Source organism: Bubalus bubalis, chromosome 5 (assembly GCF_019923935.1).
Source record: "Bubalus bubalis isolate 160015118507 breed Murrah chromosome 5, NDDB_SH_1, whole genome shotgun sequence".
Lineage (NCBI taxonomy): Eukaryota > Metazoa > Chordata > Mammalia > Artiodactyla > Bovidae > Bubalus > Bubalus bubalis.
The window spans coordinates 25,396,150-25,419,876 of NC_059161.1; the positions used below are offsets into that span (position 1 = coordinate 25,396,150).

A 23,727-nucleotide genomic window follows, 5' to 3' on the forward strand; every position below is an offset into this window, starting at 1 on the left:
TCCTTCTCTACTGTGATCACAGAACGTGACTCACAAAGATCCTCAAAGGGGCTTCTTTTAACCACCACTTTCTTTCATTCTACTGCTATGGTCCCTCCCTTTTCTAAACCCCACAGAATTCTGTACATTATTTTTATCTAGTATTTATCACAACGCTCCAAGTAAAATGGCAATTTTTATACATTTCCTTATTAATAGGAGGTGACACAAAGTTCCTTTGGGGATAAGGTTGTTATTTGAAATATCTTATTCTCACTGTGCCACTAGAATAGATACTATAAATTAACTTTGAATTAACTTGACTACAACAGTCATGAAATTATTTGTACTAAAAATTCACTAATCCAAATGTCACAGAATTTTAGAAAAAAATTCAGTAATACTACTAACCCACATTATTAGTTTATAATAAGAAAACCAAGGCTTCCAGACATAAAGGGACACCCAATAGGTTTATTTTTTTTAACTATTTACTGAGAAAAAGCTTTATCTGTCACACTTATTTCATATAAAAATTCAAAACATTTCATGTACTAAATCCTACATATATGATATACACTACATCTCTATACCAGAATAAGTGACCCCTTCTCAATCAAATGTAAATTTCACTATGTCATTTAAGGTCAGATGCTCCAAAAACTAAACATAACTTAATTTGTTATTATTATTAAGAGTTTAAAAATCTCCATAATAATCAGCAACCCTTTTCCAGAAAATTTGTTCATCATAATAATCAGATGTGCTTACAGAAATCTCAATTTAAATTATTTGCTGCTGCTGCTGCTAAGTCACTTCAGTCATGTCTGACTCTTCGCGACCCCATAGACTGCAGCCCACCAGGCTCCTCCGTCCATGGGATTTTCCAGGCAAGAGCACTGGAGTGGGGTGCTATCGCCTTCTCCGTTAAATTACTTAAACCTTACTAATTCTACAACATATGTTTTGTATTTCAAGAAATGTCAAGCTACATTAAAGTATGTTGTACTGGCCTCAAAATGTTTTGCATTTCCTGAATTAACCTAATGTAAATAACATTTCTTAAGATTACCTTTAAAATGAATACAAATATCTCTTTCTTCGTAACACAGTTTTTTGTCTATAATTGCCTCCGATTGCTCTTTATAGTTTACCATAAATCTACAAATGAAGCAAGGATTTAAGAACCACCTCCTACATGTTTTCAGTGCTGCTGACTCAGCTGACCCCTTGAGAACCGAGCTCTATTTTACAATAACTTCACCTAATCAGCTATTTTTCTTGAAACTATCTTATTTATATATATTTCTAACTTATGAAATAAAAGATTACTGAATTCACTGAAGTGCTGCTTTTTCCAAGCTCCTATCTCCATATGCTTTCACACTTTTATCCCTAATATAACTTAACTGTTATCAATTTTTACGAAATTTTGGTACCAGCGCAAAGTAGAAAATACTTTTAAGAAGGACAACACAGCTAAGAATGTTGCACACCATTACTGGCAACAAATCAATTATCTCCGAACAGAGAAAATAATTTCATTTCAACATTTCAAACAACTAGTATTTTAAGAGCAATAACATAGTCTTAAGTGCAAGAATATTATCTATACCTTAAGAAAATATATTTGACTATGAAATAAGCAAAATTTCCTTATTTAAATATCAATTAGGTTGCTAGTTCACCATCAGACCCTTGTCACATTATTCTCCAAGTGAGAAGCCTTTTGTTTTTATTAAATTTTCAACACACTAAAAGAAATATAAATCTTTAGATAAAAGGATCATTTATTCCTCACTAATAGGCCACTTGATAACATGGCCTCGGTAATGTGTGATTTCTTAAACTCCACACAAATGAAAGACAAGGGACAGGTACTAGTACTTAATGAAATGAACCCAAGTCACGGTGCTTACCAGCTTTGCTTCACAACTGGCTTATTACTTTTTAAATGCATTGCAAAAGAGTCAGTCAGTCAGTTCAGTCGCACAGTTGTGTCCGACTCTTTGCGACCCCATGAATGGCAGCACGCCAGGCCTCCCTGTCCATCACCAACTCCCGGAGTTCACTCAGACTCACATCCATCGAGTCAGTGATGCCATCCAGCCATCTCATCCTCCGTCGTCCCCTTCTCCTCCTGCCCCCAATCCCTCCCAGCATCAGAGTCTTTTCCAATGAGTCAACTCTTCGCATGAGGTGGCCAAAGTACTGGAGTTTCAGCTTTAGCGTCATTCCTTCCAAAGAAATCCCAGGGCTGATCCCCTTCAGAATGGACTGGTTGGATCTCCTTGCAGTCCAAGGGACTCTCAAGAGTCTTCTCCAACACCACAGTTCAAAAGCATCAATTCTTCGGCGCTCAGCCTTCTTCACAGTCCAACTCTCACATCCATACATGACCACAGGAAAAACCATAGCCTTGACTAGATGGACCTTTGTTGGCAAAGTAATGTCTCTGCTTTTGAATATGCTATCTAGGTTGGTCATAACTTTCCTTCCAAGGAGTAAGTGTCTTTTAATTTCATGGCTGCAGTCACCATCTGCACTGATTTTGAAGCCCAAAAAAATAAAAATAAAGTCTGACACTGTTTCCACTATTTCCCATGAAGTGATGGGACTGGATGCCATGATCTTCGTTTTCTGAATGTTGAGCTTTAAGCCAACTTTTTCACTCTCCTCTTTCACTTTCATCAAGAGGCTTTTTAGTTCCTCTTCACTTTCTGCCATAAGGGTGGTGTCATCTGCATATCTGAGGTTATTGGTATTTCTTCCAGCAATCTTGATTCCAGCTTGTGCTTCTTCCAGTCCAGCATTTCTCATGATGTACTCTGCATATAAGTTAAATAAGCAGGGTGACAATATACAGCCTTGCCGTACTCCTTTTCCTATTTGGAACCAGTCTGTTGTTCCATGTCCAGAAAAAGAGTACATATATATTTAAGGAGTCTCTCCTCTCTGGCTTACAATTTCAAAACTTAAAATACTAATTTTTCGTACCTGAAAATACTAATTTTTCAGACCTTAAAAACACTAATTTTTAAGACCTTGATAATGGAAAAGATTGAAGGCAGGAGGAGAAGGAGACAACAAGAGGATGAGATGGTTGGATGGCATCACCGAATGAATGGACTGGAGTTTGAGCAAACTCCAGGAAATAGTGAAGGACAGGGAAATCTGATGTGCTGCAGTTCATGGAGTCACAAAGAGTCAGACATGACTTAGTGACTGAACAACAACAAATTTTCAGAATAAATCCTTTTCAGAATAAATAAATTCAAGTTTTCAATGAAGGCCTATAATAAACAATCTATTCTCATTTCAGTACCCAGAATGAAAACTTCCTTTATTCTATTTCCTTTGATGTACTCTCATAGTAAGATACACTCTATAGCACAATACAAACCAAACCTGAAAGTAAATGGTAACAGCTGAATGTCTTATAGTTCTTTCTTTAAGCAAAATAGGACCAGCAGAACATAAAATTATTCAATGATTTTAACAAGTATAAAACAAAACAAAAATAGTACTACAAAGGTTATATTCTGATAACCTTCTTATGAAAGAATCCTGCCAATAAACACTTTATGGATGATGGAATGCACAGCATTTACTTTTAGTAATAAGAAAAAAAAGAAAAAATAATTCATCAAATTACTTCTTAAGCAATTTATTAATGTAGCAGCAGGTGATGTCACCATAGTTAAAAGACACGAGTATCTTCAATTCATTATGAATTCTATTTTGGGGTATTTTAAAACTGTCATTTAAGGGAATTCCCTGGCGGCCCAGTGGTTGGGACCCCACACTCTTACTGTTGAGGGCCTGGGTTCAATCCCTGGCTGGGGAACTAAAATCCCACAGGCAGCGTGGTGTGGCTGAAAAAACACAAAAACAAAAGCAAACCAAAAAAAAAAAAAAAACCTGTCATTAAAAAATCACTCTGAAATGTCACAGTAGTAAGCAGATAATATTTTAAGCATTAGAACCTTCCAAAATTCTCATTTTGCTACCAGCTGTTTTGGAAGTCCTCCCATAATTAATAATTGTTTTTAAAAAAAGAAAATACCAAGTGATGCATAATTTCTATTTTAATGAGATATAATTGATATATAACATTGTGTAATGTGTATAATGTGTTGACTTGATATATTTATATACTGCAATACGATTACCACTGTAAAATTACCACATAAGCCAACACCTCACATCGTTATCATTTCTTTCCTGTGGTAAGAATAATTATGATCTAATCCCTTAACAACTTTTAAAATTTATAGTACAGTACAATCAACCCTTAGTATCTATGGAAAGACTGGATTCAGGACCTCACTGTGGACACTGAAATCTACAGATGCTCACATACCTCAAATAAAATGATATAGTACAGTTGGCCCTGCGTATCAGCAAGTTCTGCATCCACAGATTCAACCAACCAGGAACTGAACCATGGACTAATCCAAAGACCAACTAAACATTGGTTGAATCCACCCTTGAGGAACCCATGGAAAAAGGGCCCACTAGATTGTTGACTACAATCACTAAGTTTTCTATTAGACTTCAAGAATGTTTTTTTATCTACTAATTTACAGTTTCTACATAATTTCTTAACTATAGCATTTCAGCAGAAAGAAATGAGTTCACTTTTACAGTATCTGCTATGTCATTCCTCTAAATGTTGGCAACAAAAAGTTTTTGGCACTTGCATCCATATTTTGATGAGGTATTCACTCAGCAAAATCACTAGCAGAGGGCTAGACTTCCAAATCCAGAAAAAAAAAACAGAAAAAAAGACTGAATTTTCAAAAAAAAAAAAAAAATTTTTTAAATCAAATTGCCAACATCTGCTGGATCATCAAAAAAGCAAGAGAGTTCCAGAAAAACATCTATTTCTGCTTTATTCACTATACCAAAGCCTTTGACTGTGTAGATCAAAATAAACTGGGGAAAATTCTGAAAGAGATGGGAATACCAGACCACCTGACCTGCCTCTTGAGAAACCTGTATGCAGGTCAGGAAGGAACAGTTAGAACTGGACATGGAACAACAGACTGGTTCCAAATAGGAAAAGGAGTACGGCAAGGCTGTATATTGTCACCCTGCTTATTTAACTTATATGCAGAGTACATCATGAGAAATGCCGGGCTGGAATCAAGATTGCCAGGAGAAATATCAATAACCTCAGATATGCAGGAGAAGGAAATGGCAACCCACTCTGGTACTCTGGCCTGGGAAATCCCATGGACGGAGGAGCCTGGTAGGCTACAGTCCATGGGGTCGCAAACAGTAAGATACGACTGAGCGACTTCACTTTCACTTTTTCACTTTCATGCACTGGAGAAAGAAATGGCAACCCACTCCAGTATTCTTGCCTGGAGAATCCCAGGGACAGGAGCCTGGCAGGCTGCCGTCCATGGGGTCGCACAGAGTTGGACACGACTGACGTGACTTAGCAGCAATAGCAGCAGCAGATATGCAGATGACACCACCCTTATGACAGAAAGTGAAGAACTAAAGAGCCTCTTGATTGAAGTGAAAGAGTGAAAAAGCTGGCTTAAAAGCTCAACAATCAGAAAACTAAGATCATGGCATTCGGTCCCATCACTTCATGGCAAATAGATAGGGAAACAGTGGCTGACTTTATTTTTCTGGGTTCCAAAATCACTGCAGATGGTGATTGCACCCGTGAAATTAAAAGACGCTTACTCCTTGGAAGGAAAATTATGACCAATCTAGATAGCATATTCAAAAGCAGAGACATTACTTTGCCAAGAAAAGTCCATCTAGTCAAGGCTATGGTTTTTCCAGTGGTCATGTATGGATGTGAGAGTTGGACTATAACAAAAGCTGAGCACCAAAGAATTGATGCTTTTGAACTGTGGTGTTGGAGAAGACTCTTGAGAGTCCCTTGGACTGCAAGGAGATCCAACCAGTCCATCCTAAAGGAGATCAGTCCTGGGTGTTCATTGGAAACACTGATGCTGAAGCTGAAACTCCAATACTTTGGCCACCTGATGCAAAGAGCTAATTCATTAGAAAAGACCCTGATGCTGGGAAAGATTGAGGGCAGGAGAAGAAGGGGACAACAGAGGATGAGATGGTTGTATGGCACCACTGACTCAATGGACATGGGTTTGGGTGGACTCCAGGAGTTGGTGATGGACAGGTAAGCCTGTCATGCTGCAGTTCATGGGGTCCCAAAGAGTCCAACAGGAGGACTGAACTGAAGTGAATTTTCTAAATATTTTTACTTTGTATTTAAAGCAAAGTAAAATGTATCATAATATTTGGGATTTGTACCCAGCCTCTCTCTGTTCCCAGTTAAGGGGGTGAAGTATCAAAACATCTTGTCTCCCACTCACTCCTCAATCAACTGCAGTCTGACTTCTGCCCCAATACTCCTCTCAAGTTGTTCAGGTTTTATAGTCTAAGATCTTTATCTCTTATCTACCAATCATATCCCAATCTAACCTCCCTGCAGTACCTAATGCTGCAGGCCTTCTCTCCTGCTGAAAACAATCTCCCCCCCTTGCTTTTCCTGGCCTCACACTCGTGATTTTACACCAAGATCTGTGCTTATTCTTCTATATTCACTTTGCTCAATCCTCTTCCTATACCAGTCTTTTAAATGTCTCCTCTTTCAACATTTGGTCTTGGGGTAATTTCACCTACTCCTATTCACAATTCTCAAGCATTAACCACTTTTAAAATCTATTTCCCAAGTGTAGGATACCAATATCTGACTGCTTACTAAACCTAAACATCCCTTTGAAATGTGAAATTTAGCATGTCTAAACCTCTGCTAGCTTTCCTCATGAGCCTGCGAACACTTCTCCTTGAAAGTCTATTTCAATCAAAACGATCAACAACCACCCAGTCACTTAGAAGTAATCCTAGGTTTTGCTTTCTCTCAACCTCGCATCAAATCAAACACCAGATCTTGATTCTTACTTCCCTAAAGTCTCTCAAATTCATCTTTTCTAATACCCCACTGCAAAATACCAGGCCAGATGAATCACAAGCTGGAATCAAGATTGCCAGGAGAAATATCAACACCTCAAATATGCAGATGATACCACCTGAATGGCAGAAAGCAAAGAAGAACTAAAGAGTCTCTTGATGAAGGTGAAAGACAAAAGTGAAAAGCTGGCTTAAAACTCAACATTCAAAAAACTAAGATCATGGTATCCAGTTCCATCATTTCATGGCAAAGAGATGGGGGAGAAATGGAAACAACAGCAGATTTTATTTTCCTAGGCTCCAAAATCACTGTGGACAGTGACTGCAGCCATGAAAAAGATGGTTGCTCCTTGGAAGAAAAGTGACAACAAACCTAGACAGCATTATTAAAAAACAGAGACATCACTTTTCTGACAAAGGTCTATATAGCCAAAGCTATGGTTTTTCCAGTAGTCATATATGGATGTGAGAGGCAGACCATAAAGAAGGTTGCGCACTGAAGAACTAATGCTTTTGAACTGTGGTGCTAGAGAAGACTCTTCAAGAGTCCCTTGGACAACAAGGAGCTCAAACTAGTCCATCCTAAAGGAAATCAACCCTGAATATTCACTGGAAGGACTGAAGCTGAAGCTGAAGCTCCAGTACTTCAGTCTCCTGACGTGAAGAGCCAACTCACTGGAAAAGACCCTGATGCTGGGAAAGGATGAGGGCAGGACGAGAAGGGGACAACAGAGGACAGGTTGAATGGCATCACCGACTCAATGGACATGAACCTGGGCAAACTCCAGGAGATAGTGAGGGATAGGAAGGCCTGGCGTGCTGCAGTCCACGGGGTCACAAAAAGGCAGACATGACTTAGTGACTGAACAACAATTATCCCCACTGCCATCGCCTTTCTTCAAGCATTCATCATTTCGCATCTTGGCCACAACAGCCTTCCTACCTCATATGCATTGCCTCCAGTGTCAATATCCTTTTCACCACTGTCAGACTGAACTTTGCCAATTATAAACATATTGTCATTCAGAGCTTAAAATTCTCCTAACTTGAGGATAAAGTACTAAGCATAGCAACAACCTACCTATTCAGAATAATTACCCACCATGCCCACTGATGCTTCAGCAATATAGCAATATCTAATCTCCTAAAGATCTTCAACATATCATGTTGCATCAGAGCTGTATGAACTGACTCAACTATTGTCTCTGACTAAAATGCCTTTCTCTGTCTTACCACAATTCAAAATCTTGACCTTTCTACAAGAGTTAGTTATTCATTTATTGGTTAATTTATTCATTCATTTATTTTAGGCTTAAAATACAAAAGAATCTGTTCAAAAAGAATACAGACGAAATAGAAGACAAGAAGTATTAATTAATATTAATAACAATAATAGCTAACACTTATTGAGCATGTAACAGGTGATAAGTACTGTCCTAATGGGCCTTACATTAATTCATATTTAATCACCATGAGAGCTGTGATATTGTATATAATAAGAAATACATATTTTGGTCTTCATCCTGGCTCCTGAAACAGCACCATAGCAATAAAGGTGAAAGAAACAACTGTTGTTACAATATTTGGTTTTTATCCATTTTCTGAAATAGTTCCAGGGAATCCCCTGGTGGTCCAGTGGTTAAGACTCCATACTTCCACTGCAGAGGGCATGGGCTTGATCCCTGGTCAGAAAACTAAGATCCCACATGCTGCAAGGTGCCACCAAAAGAAAAAAAATCTTGAACCATGAAATAGTTCCAGAGCAATAAAGGTAAAATGAGCATTTTTTGTTATTTCTAGTGAGCTTCTTTCAACTACAGCTGAATTTATGTTCATGAGGTAACTTCTAGAAAGCCCCTAAGGACATGCGGGCTGGGAACAGAGCAGGTGGATGCCAGGGGAATCTATCACACTGATTTGAGGGTTGGAACTTTCAGCCCCGCTCCACCAGCCTGCAGGGAGGGGAAACGGACTGGTGCTTGAGTTAAGCTAACAGTCAATGATTTACTCAATTGTGCCTACAGAATGAAGCATCCAAAAAACCCCTAACTTAGCTGTTCAGAGAACTTCTGGGTTGGTAAACAAGTGGAGGTAGAGGGTGGCAAGACTGTATATCCCCGATACCTTGCACTATGCATCTCTGCTAGCTGGCTGTTCCAGAGTTGTATCCTTTTCTAATACCCTGGTAATCTATTAAGCAAACTGTTTTCCTGAGTTCTGTGAGTCATTCTAGCAAATGATCAAACCTGAGGGGGAGGTTGTGGGAACCTCCAAATTACAGCTGGTTGGTCAGAAACACAGGTGACAACCTGAACCTGCAGTTGGTATCTGAAGTAAGGAGGAGGGGAACAGTTTTGTGGGACTGAGCCCTTAAACTGTGAGGTCCATGCTAACTCCAGGTACTGTCATCACTGAACTGAAGGCCATCCAGTTGGGTTCACGTTGGAGAATTAATTGGTATAGGAAAAACACCCACCTGTCTAGTATCAGAAATGAAGTGGTGGGAACAGTAGTAAAGGAAACAGAGTTTTCTTTACACAAATCTGAGGTGGTATAACAAAAATCCCCACTTCGGAGATGAGGAGCATCTTGCCTAAGGCTAAATATCTAGGAAATGGGGGGAAGCTGGGATTCAATCCTAGGAACCTGACTCCAATCCAAGTTGACAGGTATGATTAGTGAGTGTCACTTCTGCACTGTGCATACACTTCCACTGTTGCATGAATCATCTAGTAGGGTAATCTTTTTACCATTACATTCTTCACTCTTTAAAGACAAGAGAACATGTATTATTCATTCACTTATCCCCAACACTATCATGCTAAAGGTACTCAATAAATATTTAATAAACAAAGCACTGAAAATCATTTCTAAAATGAATAGTGGTATCCCAGCAAACTAATTTTACTTATTATGATACAGGCCTTTGACCCTCTAGTTTAGTAACACTTCATATCAAGCATGAATGCCCTCTTGATTTCTGGATCTTGACCCCTACTAAAACCTAGCTGAAGGAGAGCATCTTATTAAACTCATTAACAATGAGGTCAATAAGACTGGTAAAAGTTACTAAGGCCTATTTCCTGGTAACAGGCAGCAAAGCTTTAAGACAGTGGAATAAGCATCCAATAGTAAAATATGGGATGTTCATTAGCAAAAAAAAGGCTTTTAGAGCAAGAGATCTTTTTGGCAAACCATTTTCAAGTGACTCCATGTAAGCAGAGTGCTCTTCTCAGATCAGCATTATACAAAAAAGAAGTTTCAGCAGCTAAGAGCCCGTTTTCTTAGAAAAAGAATCAGTCGCTGCACTTCCAAGGTTTCCAATGTTACAAATCCTTACATTTTCTTATAACGTCTTCATATACTATATACCTAATCTAATCAGTGATGTCAACAAAGATGATACAAAGGAAGACAAGTGAAATACAATAAAAATGATCACTGCTCATATGGAAAATTTTTCAGGAAAAAAATACTAGTTTTAGTGTTACAGCTAGCATATTTTCCATTTCTCATAAACATTTCAGAAGGATAAGTTTTAGGGCAAACTGCTTAGGCTTAATTCCTGATCTATCACCTAATAACAAGCCTCCTGTGCCTAACAGTTTATCTAAAAAATGGGGTTAATAAAGCTACTTACACCTCAACAGTGGCGGGCTACAGTCCATGGGGTCACAAAGAGTCAGACACAACTGAGCAACTAACACTACACTTCAACTCAACAGAGTTGTACTGAGGAGGACACTCTCTTTAAATGATGGTTGCATTCATTATTGCTCATAGTAACAGTCAGGGAAGTTGCTATTGTTCTTTCCAACAAGATTGGAGAGATCTCCTTGAATATACAGAATATGGAGCAGAAAACACAGAAAAACCTCATCATAGAAGGTAACACAGTTGACATTTATAGAATACTCCACCCGACAAATGCAGAATACATGTTCCCTACAAATACTCTTGGAACATTCACCAAAATAGGCCATGTCTTGGATAAGTAAGTCTCAACAACTTAAAAAGATTCAAATCTCAGAGTATGTTCTCTGTTCAAAATGAAATTAAAAATCAGATTAAGAAAGATATCTAAAAATTTTGCATATATCTGGAAATTAAACAACGTATTTCTGAAGAACTCACATGTCACGAAAGAAATAACATGGGAAATCAGAATATACATTTCAAATTTATGAGCACACAAAAGATCGAGTTTTTATGGGTACAGCTAAAGCAGAAGTTAGAAGGAAATTATAATCTTAAAAATTAAAAGATTTTAGGGAAAAAAGATATTAGTAAAAAAATGTTTTTCAAAATCTTCATATGAAGAAACTAGACAAACAAGTTAAATCCAAAGAACAAAAAAAGGAAATAAAAAAGAAAACAAAAGGAATCAACAGAAGAAAAAACATAAAAACAATAGAGAAATGAATGTGCCCCAAATTTGGTTCCATGGGGAAAACTGAAAATCAATAAAATCAATATACTTCAAGGTAGGCTGATTAAAGAAACACAAGGGAGAATATATAAATTAACAGTATCAGAAATAAAAGCAGATCATAGAGATTCTAAAGACATTAAAAATAAAAAGGGAATATTTTAAGCAATAAATTAAATATCCTTGATTAAACTGAAGATTACAAGGATCACCAAAAAATGACTCAAGAGGAAATAAAAATAATAATAAACAGAGTAACATAGCATCTACTACAGAAATTAAATTATACCACTGGTCAGAATCTGCCTGCAACTCAGGAGACCTGGGTTCGATTCCTGGGTCAGGAAGATCTCCTGGAGAAGGGCATGGCAACCCACTCCATTATTCTTGCCTGGAGAATTCCAGGGACATAGGAGCCTGGTGGGCTACACTCCATGGAGTCTCAGAGAGTCAGACAACAACTGAGCAACTAACGCTTTCACTTTCTTTCACTTTTCAAAGTCAGAAGGGCTTCCCAAGTAGTGCAGTGGTAAAGAATCCACCTCCCAATGTAAGAGACATGGATTCGATCCCTGGGTTGGGAAGATCCCCTGGAGTAGGAAATGGCAACACATACCAGTATTTTTGTCTGTGAAATGCCACAGACAGAGAAGCCTGACGGGCTACAGTCCATGTGGTCAAAAAACTAAGACACAATTGAGCGACCAAGTACAAAGTTAGAAACCATCTTCTTATTTTACATTAATTTAAATCAGTTTCACATTTAATGGAGCTGAGTACCACAAGTGAGTCTAATTTAATCTTTTTAATTCATATGAAATGACGTCAAATAGTTTTGTTTTTTTTTTTGCCTCAAATACTATTTTTCTAATTACTAAGAAATCTTATGGTACTTATGACTTAGTCACTCAATATCAGCAATTTTAAAAAATATAAAAATAACACTTAATAATAATAATCCACTCATATATTCTTTATTTTTATGTAAATATAAATTCCAGTACTCTTGCAAGATAAACAGGAGTATTGGAATTTATATATTTACATAATTAGATGTATGTGTATAGCATATGAAGCCTAACTGAGCAATGATAAGTTTTTGTAATATGAAAATGGTTAAGTGGTTTCTGTATTTGTTCACTGCACTGATGCTTGCTTTTACATTACTTTTTGCATATTACAGTATATGAAGCAACAAACATTTTTAAATTTGGGAGAGAGGGAGCACTAAACAGGATATGAGAAATTCCTATCACTCAAATAGAATATTTCATTCTGATTTCATACAATAGATACTGTTAGAATTCAAATTATATTCCACAGTAACGTTCTCCCTTCATTTACAAAAAGGGTGTTTTACATACTAACACTGCTTAAGAACTTAAGAATTTCACAGAAACCCTAATTTTGTTCATCTAATATTAAAATCACTATATGCTGCTGCTGCTGCTGCTAAGTCGCTTCAGTCGTGTTCGACACTGTGCGACCCCATAGATGGCAGCCCACCAGGCTCCCCCGTCCCTGGGATTCTCCAGGCAAGAACACCGGAGTGGGTTGCCACTTCCTTCTCCGAAAATAACTGTATAACCTTACTGATAAGTCAAACAACACATTCATATAATATTACATACGTAAAAAGAACTATAACAATCAGTTATTACGTGGAAACTTTTTCACTATTACTTTCTATAGATAGATTTCTGTGCTCTTTCTTTTTGGTTTTATATACCTTTGACTGTGTGGATTACAATAAACTGTGGAAAATTCTTTAAGAGATGGGAATACCAGACCACCTGACCTGCCTCTTGAGAAACCTATATGCAGGTCAGGAAGCAATAGTTAGAACTGGACATGGAACAACAGACTGGTTCCAAATAGGAAAAGGAGTACATCAAGGCTGTATATTGTCACCCTGCTTATTTAACTTATATGCAGAGTACATCACGAGAAATGCTGGGCTGGAGGAAGCACAGGCTGGAATCAAGATCACTGGGAGAAATATCAATAACCTCAGATCTACAGATGACACCACCCTTATGGCAGAAAGTGAAGAAGAATTAAAGAGCCTCTTGATGAAAGAGAAGAGTGAAAAAGTTGGCTTAAAGCTCAACATTCAGAAAACGAAGATCATGGCATCCAGTCCCATCACTTCATGGGAAATAGATGGGGAAACAGTGGAAACAGTGTCAGACTTTATTTTTTGGGGCTCCAAAATCACTGCAGATGGTGATTGCAGCCATGAAATTAAAAGACGCTTACTCCTTGGAAGGAAGGTTATGACCAACCTAGACAGCATATTAAAAAGCGGAGACATTACTTTGCCAACAAAGGTCTGTCTAGTCAAGGCTATGGTTCTTCCAGTGGTCATGTATGGATGTGAGAGTTGGACTATAATGAAAGCTGAGCACCAAAGAATTGATGCTTTTGAACTGTGGTGTTGGAGAAGACTCTTGAGAGTCCCTTGGACTGCAAGGAGATCCAACCAGTCCATTCTAAAGGAGATCAGTCCTGGGTGTTCATTGGAAAGACTGATGTTGAAGCTGAAACTCCAATACTTTGGCCACCTGACGCGAAGAGCTGACTCATTGGCAAAAACCCTGATACTGGGAAAGATTAAGGGCAGGAGGAGAAGGGGATGACAGAGGATGAGATGGTTGCATGGCATCACCCAGTCGATGGACATGCGTTTGGATGAACTCCAGAAGTTAGTGATGGACAAGGAGGCCTGGCGTGCTGCAGTTCATGGAGCGCAAAGAGTTGGACACGACCGAGCGACTGAACTGAACTGAATCATATATAAAAGAAAAGTTTTTGATGATTTAATATTTCTATTAAGTATGTTTATTATTTACAGGTACCATTACATGTTTCTAAAACAAATTTCTATATAATTTTACTAGCTGTTTTTTTCAACTGACATTAATCTTACATATTCACTGGAAGGACTGATGCTGAAGCGGAAGCTCCAATACTTTGGCCACCTGATGCGAAGAACTGACTCACTGGAAAAGACCCTGATGCTAGGAAAGATTGAAGGCAGCAGGAGAAAGGGACAACAGAGTATGAGATGATTGGATGGAAGCACCGACTGGATGGATATGAATTTGAGAAATCTCCAGGAGTTGGTGATGGACAGGAAGGCCTGGCGTACTGCAGTCCACAGCGTCACAAAGAGTTGGACACGAGAGAGCGACTGAACTGAATCTTACATATGCATTTTACAAATACTCTATTGTTAACTCTAAATATCATTTGATTATCTGAAGAATTTTACTGCTTTTTATTGCTATTTAAGGAATTACACTGGCATTAAAGAAAAAATAGTAGAAAACAATATATGTAAAGAACAAAAAGATCTTACCTGTTTTAACCTCATGAAGAAAGTCTCCGTGAAAGTTTTTCTGCTGAAATACCAAAATCGCTCATTTGCAGGGTACACACGTACTACTGTCTCCAGGAGAAAGCGGACTGGCTCCACCACCTCTGTGACTACCATATCCACTGCCACGGTCATGTATACTCGTTTATCTGCAGTAGAAATGTTCTGTGTTTTATGCTAATTTTATTACTACTTGATTGAGAAAACAAAGTTAAAGAACTTAGGTTCTTTACACTCATGTTACCCTCTAAGTTTAAGTGTTTTACTGACACATAGATTGACAAAAGTAATCAAGTTTCCCAAGTACATTTCTCAATTCTCCTAATCCCATCTTAATGAAAAGACTAATTCTTCTCTGACGATTTTAATTTTTCCTTCCCAAAATCAGGCCCTTAATATAAAAAATAAAAATTTCGAATATCTTTTACACTAAAACTATCTTTCAGGTTGCCCCCCAACAAAACAAACAAAAAACACTAGAAATAGAAAAATCACAAAAATTTGCCCTTCATTCAATAAAAAAAAAGATACTAGAAATTATTACGTTTGTTTGATGAATTGCATGGGAAGGAATGTCAAATCAGAAGAGACACTCAACCTTCACTTTGTTCAATTTGCTTGCAAAATTTTTATTAAAATGATTCAATGTTGTATGCTTTAAGGGAAGTCTCTGGGGATTTGTTAATACCCACATTGTCCATAATATATATTTATTCTCAGGAAAATCACTGACCAAAGCTCTAATGAAATAGCTCTGTGTAATTTTCATATTTTTTATATATATATATATATATACACACTCTCTGCATACGTAACGTATAAAATATTCTCTGTATATACTCCATGTATACACACAGTATATTTATACATACTATAAATATATTACAAATATACATATAATATTTATAGTATATATACACTACAAATATATGAAATTTTCAAATATATACTCTCTATATAGTGAAAGTCTCTCAGTTGTGTCTGACTCTTTGTGACCCCCATGGACTATACAGTTCATGGAATTCTCCAGGCCAGAATACTGGAGTGGGTAGCCTTCCACTTCTCCAGGGGATCTTCCCAACATAGGGATCAAACCCAGGTCTCTGACATTGCAGGCGGATTCTTTACCAGCTGAGCCACAAGGAAAGCCTATACTCTATATATAGCATACAAAATACTCTATATATACTCTCTCTCTCTCTCTCTCTCTCTCTCTCTCTCTCTCTATATATATATATATATATATATATATATAAAAATATACTCCAGCATTCATGCCTGCGAAATCCCATGGACAGAGAGGAGCCTGGCAGGCTACAGTTCACAGGGTCGCAAAGAGCTGGACACAACTTTGAGCCTGAGCACACACTATAAATATATATATAATATATATCAGAGCCCTGGCAAGTGCTTTTTTAGACAACAACAGTATACTATTGTAAGTGAACATTTCAGCTACCATTTAAAACTCTTACTTGCTACAGCCGCCTTTAAATTTTAATCTAGAATCTTCTAGGCCAGGGTCTATTGGTTTTCTTTAGTTTCACTATGATAGGTTGATGGACAACTGGGAGTTGGTGATAGACAGGGAACCCTGATGTGCTGCAGTCCATGGGGTCGCAAAGAGTTGGACACAACTCACCGACTGAACTGAACTGATAATAGGCTGATATGGACTTGATTTACCCTTTTGAAATTCATTGGGCTTTTTGAACCTGTGGTTTCATTATTCCATATAACTGCATTATTTTTAAATTATTTTAAAATTTAAAAATATATTTCATCTGCAATTGTCAGTTCTCAGTTAAAAGGAAAGTTCAAATAATCAAGCCTACCGTTAGAAGAAACCTTCAATAATTTCTTTTTAACCATTATACAACATTTAAAATCATCAACTATACTTCTATTAATATAATTAAACTCAACAAAAGATGTATTACATTTGTACTAAATGTACAATTCTATATGCCAAGTCAAGAGAAACTGAGATTCTCTCAACACTGTATCAGGATGTTATTTTGATATAGAATTATATAGTTTAATTGAATAAATTTTTAAATATATTATTTTTAATTGACAACCAAATAGGTGTTAAAATACAAAATGAAACTGAACTGTGTTACATTAAAAACAGATAAAAACTGCTTTTATAAGTTATTGTTTGAAATTTATGTATTTTATTCATTAAAATTATCAGCTGGCTTATTTTTCCATTTTCATGTTGATTTTCTGAATGATTAAAAGGAAGGAGTTTATAGACTGATATTCACAAGTCTGTATCCAGAAATAACAAACTGTGGGTGTAAAGATTATTTATTCCTAATATATGAAAACCTAAATTTTACATAGTCATCATTATTTTTCTCTTTTTAGCCCTCATTTTGAAATAGCTTGATGTGTGATCAAATGCATGCAATTTATGGAAGTGGTAAATACTCCTGTTAAATTCAAGAATAATTATAATTTACTGTTCTTCATTAATATCTTTCCATATCCATATTCACTAATGCTCCTGTCTTTAACCAAAAGTCTATTGTGGATATAAAGTAAATAGTATAAAACTGAAGATCAAGCAAACTGATCCATATTTTCTCAATATAAATTATTGTGTTGAATCACAGTAAAGCATTTAGTAGAAGATTATAATTCATGAAGGGCTTCCCTGGTAGCTCAGTTGGTAAAGAATCCATCTGCAATGCAGGAGACCCTGGTTCGACCCCTGGATTGGGAAGATCCTCTGGAGAAAGATAAGCTACCCACTCCAGTATTCTTGGGCTTCCCTGGTGGCTCAGCGGGTAAAAAATCTGCCTGCAATGCAGGAAACCTGGGTTCAATCCCTGGGTTGGGATGATCCCCTGGAGAAGGGAATAGCTACCCACTCCAGTATTCTGGCCTGGAGAATTCCACGGACAGTACAGTCCATGGGGTCTCAAAAGAGCCGGACACAACTCAACAACTTTCACTATAACTCCATGAGAGGAAACTAAATTTTAGTTTAAAGGCAGACAGTAGAGAAGAAAACATCAAAAAACCACATGGCAATGAAGAGATATCTAGATAAAGGAGGAATAAAAATAAAAACAATGAGAAAATGAAAAATGAGCCTATTTATCATGTGTAAATTCTGTTTAACACTAGATATATTAACAAAATGAAAAAATAAAAAGCTTGAAAAAAAGTATTTGCCACAAATGAAATCTTAAATCTTAAATATACATTACTAAATTCCCAAACGTCAAAAGACTGGAATAAACAATTAGTAAATTTAAAATATATACATATATATATTTATTTATATATATATAAAAGTAATCTGTAATATAAAGAAAAAAAGTTAAAATAGATATCAAAGATATGCAAAAATTCCAGAATTTTCTTTCATCATTTTTTTCATATTCTGTCTTTTCCCCTACAAATAAAACAACGCTATTATGACACATGAAACACTAAGCCCAAATACTTTCCTAAATAATGTAATAAAATTAATCCACATATCCTTGGAGGGCTTTCTTCTGAATAGTGGAGGTTATCCCCACTGATACATAAAGTATGAAAAGAAGAATAACTCCATTTAAAATAAGTACCAGAATATTTTTTAAACATGGCAAAAACAATATTGTCCATAGTGCAAATTTTATAATAAATATTGAGTAATCTTTTAGGAAAAGTCACCTTTTGGGGTTTCTTCATTAAGTGCCAGAAATATTGGTGCATTGGGGTTCCACATGCCAGTGATAACATAAGCTCTCCCATCACAGCTCTTTCCCATGGATTCCTATGACATTTCAAACAGAAATCACTGAGAATATTTACACTCCCAAAATCATCATTTTAATTTACATCTTACTTTAAGCAATTCAATTAATTAAATTTGAATTTACACTCAGGGCATTTATTTTCTTGGTAAATTTTTTTCACTCTACAGAAGCATTTCTTTAAATATTAAATTCTCCTGCAGCTTTCTCCAGCATTTCTATTTAGAGACACATACTCTAAGATAAAAGGTATGCCCTTAGATGTTGACTCACAAAAACACAGTATTGGTATGAAGTTTTATTTAACTTTATCTTATGCTGGTTGTCAAAATCTCACATACCCAGACATACAAGGATATATGAAGTGAGAATTAAGCTAATCACAGGAAAATATTAAAATTTTTCTTCTAATGTTCTAATTTTTAATATTATTCTTAAAATAACTAATTACCTTTGTCACAATTAACACCTTTAAAGTTAATACTTTTCTATTGTCTATATGCCAGATATACAGACACTTTCTTACAATCATAAATCAGTATTAGGAGACTAATACTGGTTTGTATCTATACCCAAGATTGTTAACTATCTTCCTCTACCCTTATATTTATTCTCCTTCTTCCATTCTCTGCTTCTCTTCTCTTCTTCCTCTTCACTTCCTCCACCCCTTAAGACTTTTACCAAGCCTGATCTTGAGTCTCACTAAAGCAGAAACTTCTATAGTGAAAGCAAGGCCACATGCAGTTGTGTATATGTATGTGTATGTGGTGTGGAGGAGCTTAAAGGCTGTCCCAAGGGAGAAAAGCACACAGTATACAAATAGAGCATTTGCAAAACAATATTATTATCTACAATACTTTCAATTTTCTGTACCAATTTCCTCATATTATGAATGGAGAGCGCTAAAAAGTTCAGGCTAAAAGACAAAAAAGTTTTTTTTCAGTATTTCCCACACAGAGATGCTTCTCTGAATCCTTATGAAACTATTTCAGTCAGGTGGTAATTAGTATGTACATTTTTCTAGTGTACTGGTGATAGTTCACTGATTAGACTATAAAGCAGAGGAGAAAAACACTCAAGACCATGTAAAGGAAATCCACTCAGTACCTCCAACGCACTTATATATTCATATTCATTCTCTTTCCCTGTCTCCCTCCCTTCCATGTGCCTATCCTCTCTCTCTACTGTCTAATTAGACTCCCATTCAAAGCAAGAATGAGCACCTGACCCCAAAATATCTAGTTCATTTCTGGACAAGAGCTTATGCTATGCTTCAGTCCAAAAAATGAGCTAGACCAATCAAATTCTTTCTTTCAATTAACAAATACCAAAGAAAGTGGGCAGTCAGCAGTGGGGCTGAAAGGTTTTGATACAAAAATGACAGATCACATGCAAAATGAAGTTATAACTGAATTTAAGGTAGGGGTAAATATATAAAGAACAGCAGAGTATTAGGAAACTGCTAAAGTGTTAAGCAAGAAACGGAGAAAACAAAAAAAATCCTTAAAAATAATGAATCATGTAGTCAAAAAAACAAAGGCACATACAAAGGAGGTGAGTTGAAGGGGCAGAGAGAGTGGGGAACCTAGAGGGCAGAGAAGAGACAGGGAGGGAGAGAAAGGACAAGGAGGGAAAAGGCAAGGACAGGGAAAAAAGGAAAGAGGCGGGCAATGGAGAGAGAAAGGGAGGAGGAGAGAGAAGGTGGTGCAGAAAGAGAAAAGGGAGCAGAGCACCAGAGGCTGTGAGAACAGGGGCAGCTCCTAAGAAAGAGGCTCACTGAAAGAGCAAGCCCATGCGGGGCGGGGAAGCAGACAGAAAGAGACCAGACAGAGACCACTGTTCAGGTTCAGGTCTAATTTCATCAAGGTCAAGTACCTCTTGTTCTTCAGGTGCTCTAAGTGAATCTTTGTTCCCTGTAAGCAAAACAGCCTAACCAAATCAAACATATTTTTATTTCTTTTTAGTCTTCACAACCACAAAAATACTGTCTCATACATTAAAAGCCTTCAATAAAAGTTTCTCCTCGAGTCACTTCTGTTATTGTACTTGATATTTCTATTACATAGTCTGGCTTGCTCCCATCCCCTTATGAAGAGACTTTCACAATCTTTGCTTTAGAGTTCTTTCCGAGCTCCTCTGCAGGCCTTCCCTCCCCCAAGAAGGCTGACAAGATCAGGGACATCAGGGAAAAGACATCTGGACAACAAACACCTCTGCCCTGAAGAGGCCAGGCTGGAACCACCAGATGCCCTCCTCTTAAGAAAATAAACCAGGAAATAGAAACAGAATATGGCACTTTGCAATGGAACATAAGCTGAAGAATCACATACAAAGCCGTGAATGAACTACTGTCAAGTTATGAGTAAGCCGAAGCTATGAGGTCAAGTAGGGACAGCAGGGTAAAGCACACAGATGTTATCAGGAGAAGGAGACAACACACAAAGAAACAAAGGAACATAAGTTCTCGCTAATCCATTCATTCCTTAAGCAAATATGAGCCTACTATGAGTTACGCTCTATGCCTGTGAGTATCCAGCAAAGAAAACAAGAGAATGGTCCTGACTTAATGGAGCTGACAGGCTAACGATTTCCAAACAGCAGTTTGTGACCCATTTGTGGATCATAAAATCAAGTTAGTGGATTATGATCACACTTTTTAATCAAGTAGAAGAAAAAAATAACAGATTTCATCAAACATGAATTATTTCATAAATTTCACTATTTCTTAAATTTCATAATTTAAGAATTATTTCATAAAAATTTTACTTCAGCTTTTTTAACATTTATAAGTGTGTTAGATTACAATGTAAATTTTATTTCTGTGAGTCCAACTACTGGTCTAGTGTCTCAATAGTTAATTATGAAGATCCACAAACTTTCTGGACTTCCCTGGTGGCTCAGACAGTAAAAGCATCTGCCTATAACGCGGGAGACGCAGGTTCAATCCCTGGGTCGGGACGATCCCCTGGAGAAGGAAATGGCAACCCACTCCAGTACTCTTGCCTGGAAAATCCCTATGGACAGAGGAACCTGGTAGGCTACAGTCCATGGGGTCACAAAGAGTCAGACTCGACTGAGCAACTTCACTTTCTTTCACTTCTTTCACAAACTTTCTGAGGCATCTCTAGGATTATAAGTTGTGTTCCAGTTCCATGAAATCTGACTCTACTCAGTTTTCACCTCTTTTTGGTACTTTCCTGTTCAGCTTTTCCTAGGTACTGATGGTTATAAATCAAAAATTCTCATTTCCTTATTCCTACACTACAAGTATCTTCAAAACTACTCTCACTACTGGGAGAAAATTCAGAGTCCATTATCTGCACCTCCCCAAAAGAACTTAATTAATTTTATTTATATGTGATTTTGTTTATATACTATGCATAATATATATAAGTAATTCAGCTGACTAAAAATGTATTTTGTTTATATAGCTTTCTTTTTCATGTATCTTTTATATTAAACAAAATTTAAAATGTATAGAAAAGTCTCAGCTCATCCTGCTCACTTAGCATTCAGGGAACAAAGTATGCACTGCTCAAAAATTATTCAAGTCAAACAGAAAAGCCTCATGAATTCTGAAGTTCAATTGTACCCTTTTTCAAAGTTTATCAGAATAAAGTACAAGGGGAAATCTGTTTTCAAAGAGTTCACATACTTGGATATGTCATAGAAGTATTAATATCTTGCTTTAGAGGGCAGAACTAAGACACATGAGGCAAAGTTACAAGGAATATGATTTCAGGTGATTACAAAGGTGTAACCTGTAATAACCACAACTGTCCCACAGTCTTCACTATAAGGTAATGAGTTCATTTTTATTAGATGTAGTCTGGTTAAAGCTCAATAACTGCATATTAAGATACCACAAAGATTAACAACATTGGGTAACAACAAATCACAACTGCTGTTAACTGTACATACAAACCCTCCAACTTGATCAACTATTTGTTGCACTGGTAAGCCCACTGCTCCCTCCAGGAGCTTCAGTGCTGACAAGCCTTTGATTTCAGTATGGCCTCTTCAAGGTGGAGGGATGCACTACAAGTGAGGGGGGATCAGAAGCTCAGGCCAGGTCTCTACAACTCTGCCAGTGATTCATCTTAATCTTTTAAACTCTGCAAGATCATTACTAATTAGAGTCTAGGACCTGATAAGTATTTAATGTCCTTGAAACTACCTCCTCACAGAATTTTCAGGGCTCCAAAATGTTATGTCTTGCCTTAAGCAAAACCACCTGCATTACTGATATGCTGTAAAAATGGATGGAAGAGAGATGAACCAATAGCTAATCTGTTTAACCAATAGCTAAATGTAACTGGTTGTGCTTACCTTACCTACCCAAGCAATGCTTCCTCGCTATTTCTGTGGCTCACTGCACCAACTCTATGAGAGCATTTAACCCAATGATATCATTACAGATTTAAAGATCTGTTTCCATCACAAGACTATGAACCCAAAGACGTTAGAACTTTATTACCATACCTATAATGCCAGTACTCCACACAATACTTGGCATACAATTAGGTGCTCAAAAATGCTGAATAAACTATCCTGCTACCACTAAAAAATCAATTATCATGAAATTATCATGAAAGAAAAAGTTGATATAATTTGTGATATTTAAATGACATTTGCAAAATACAGCTGAAAGGAGAACATGTAGTGCTACCTAAAAAAAAAAAAAAATCTCATTTAAGTAAAGAACTTTATACTTATACTAAAATAACTATTTCTTACAACACTTCTAAACCATGAACTGGATGTTTTCATTAACTACACTATTAACAGGTATTTGTTTAAAAGTTAAGATGGCTTGCCATTTTTACATCAAAAACCAACTCTTGAATATATATTAACCTTCAAGGGCATTCCTTAAATGAATACCACTCCCACAATAAATATACTTTGGCTAATGAAAGGTAATCAAGAAGGAAAAATTCAGAAAAGGAAATGCTTTAAAGAAAACAAATGCATCCATCATAATACTCAAATTAATATCAATAACACTGCATTAAAATAAATGAAAGGAACCATATCCACTTTGGATATGCCTGTTATAATCATGTACTTGTTATTTTTGGCTCAAAGAAAGGATATTTTCCTAAGAAGTCAAACAGATGAGTAGATGAACTTTTTCATAACACTATCCTTTTATCTGCTTTCAACTTGCATGTGATTCTTTCTACAAAATTTTTTAACTCCTAAGTTTCTCCCTCATTAGAAATTTT

General features: G+C 36.7%; 1 protein-coding gene across 3 annotated transcripts in view; it reads right to left on the bottom strand.

The window, feature by feature from the left end:
- RABGAP1L (RAB GTPase activating protein 1 like) overlaps positions 1-23,727 on the bottom strand; it is a 736,110-nt gene that overhangs the window by 573,827 nt on the left and 138,556 nt on the right. For all 3 annotated transcript variants that reach the window (XM_025287225.3, XM_025287224.3, XM_025287226.3), the window contains exons 9-10: positions 18,417-18,519; positions 14,727-14,893 (exon numbers count right to left, since the gene is read on the bottom strand). In XM_025287225.3, the coding sequence (XP_025143010.1) occupies positions 14,727-14,893; positions 18,417-18,519 (270 nt within the window). The remainder of the gene's footprint in view (positions 1-14,726; positions 14,894-18,416; positions 18,520-23,727) is intronic.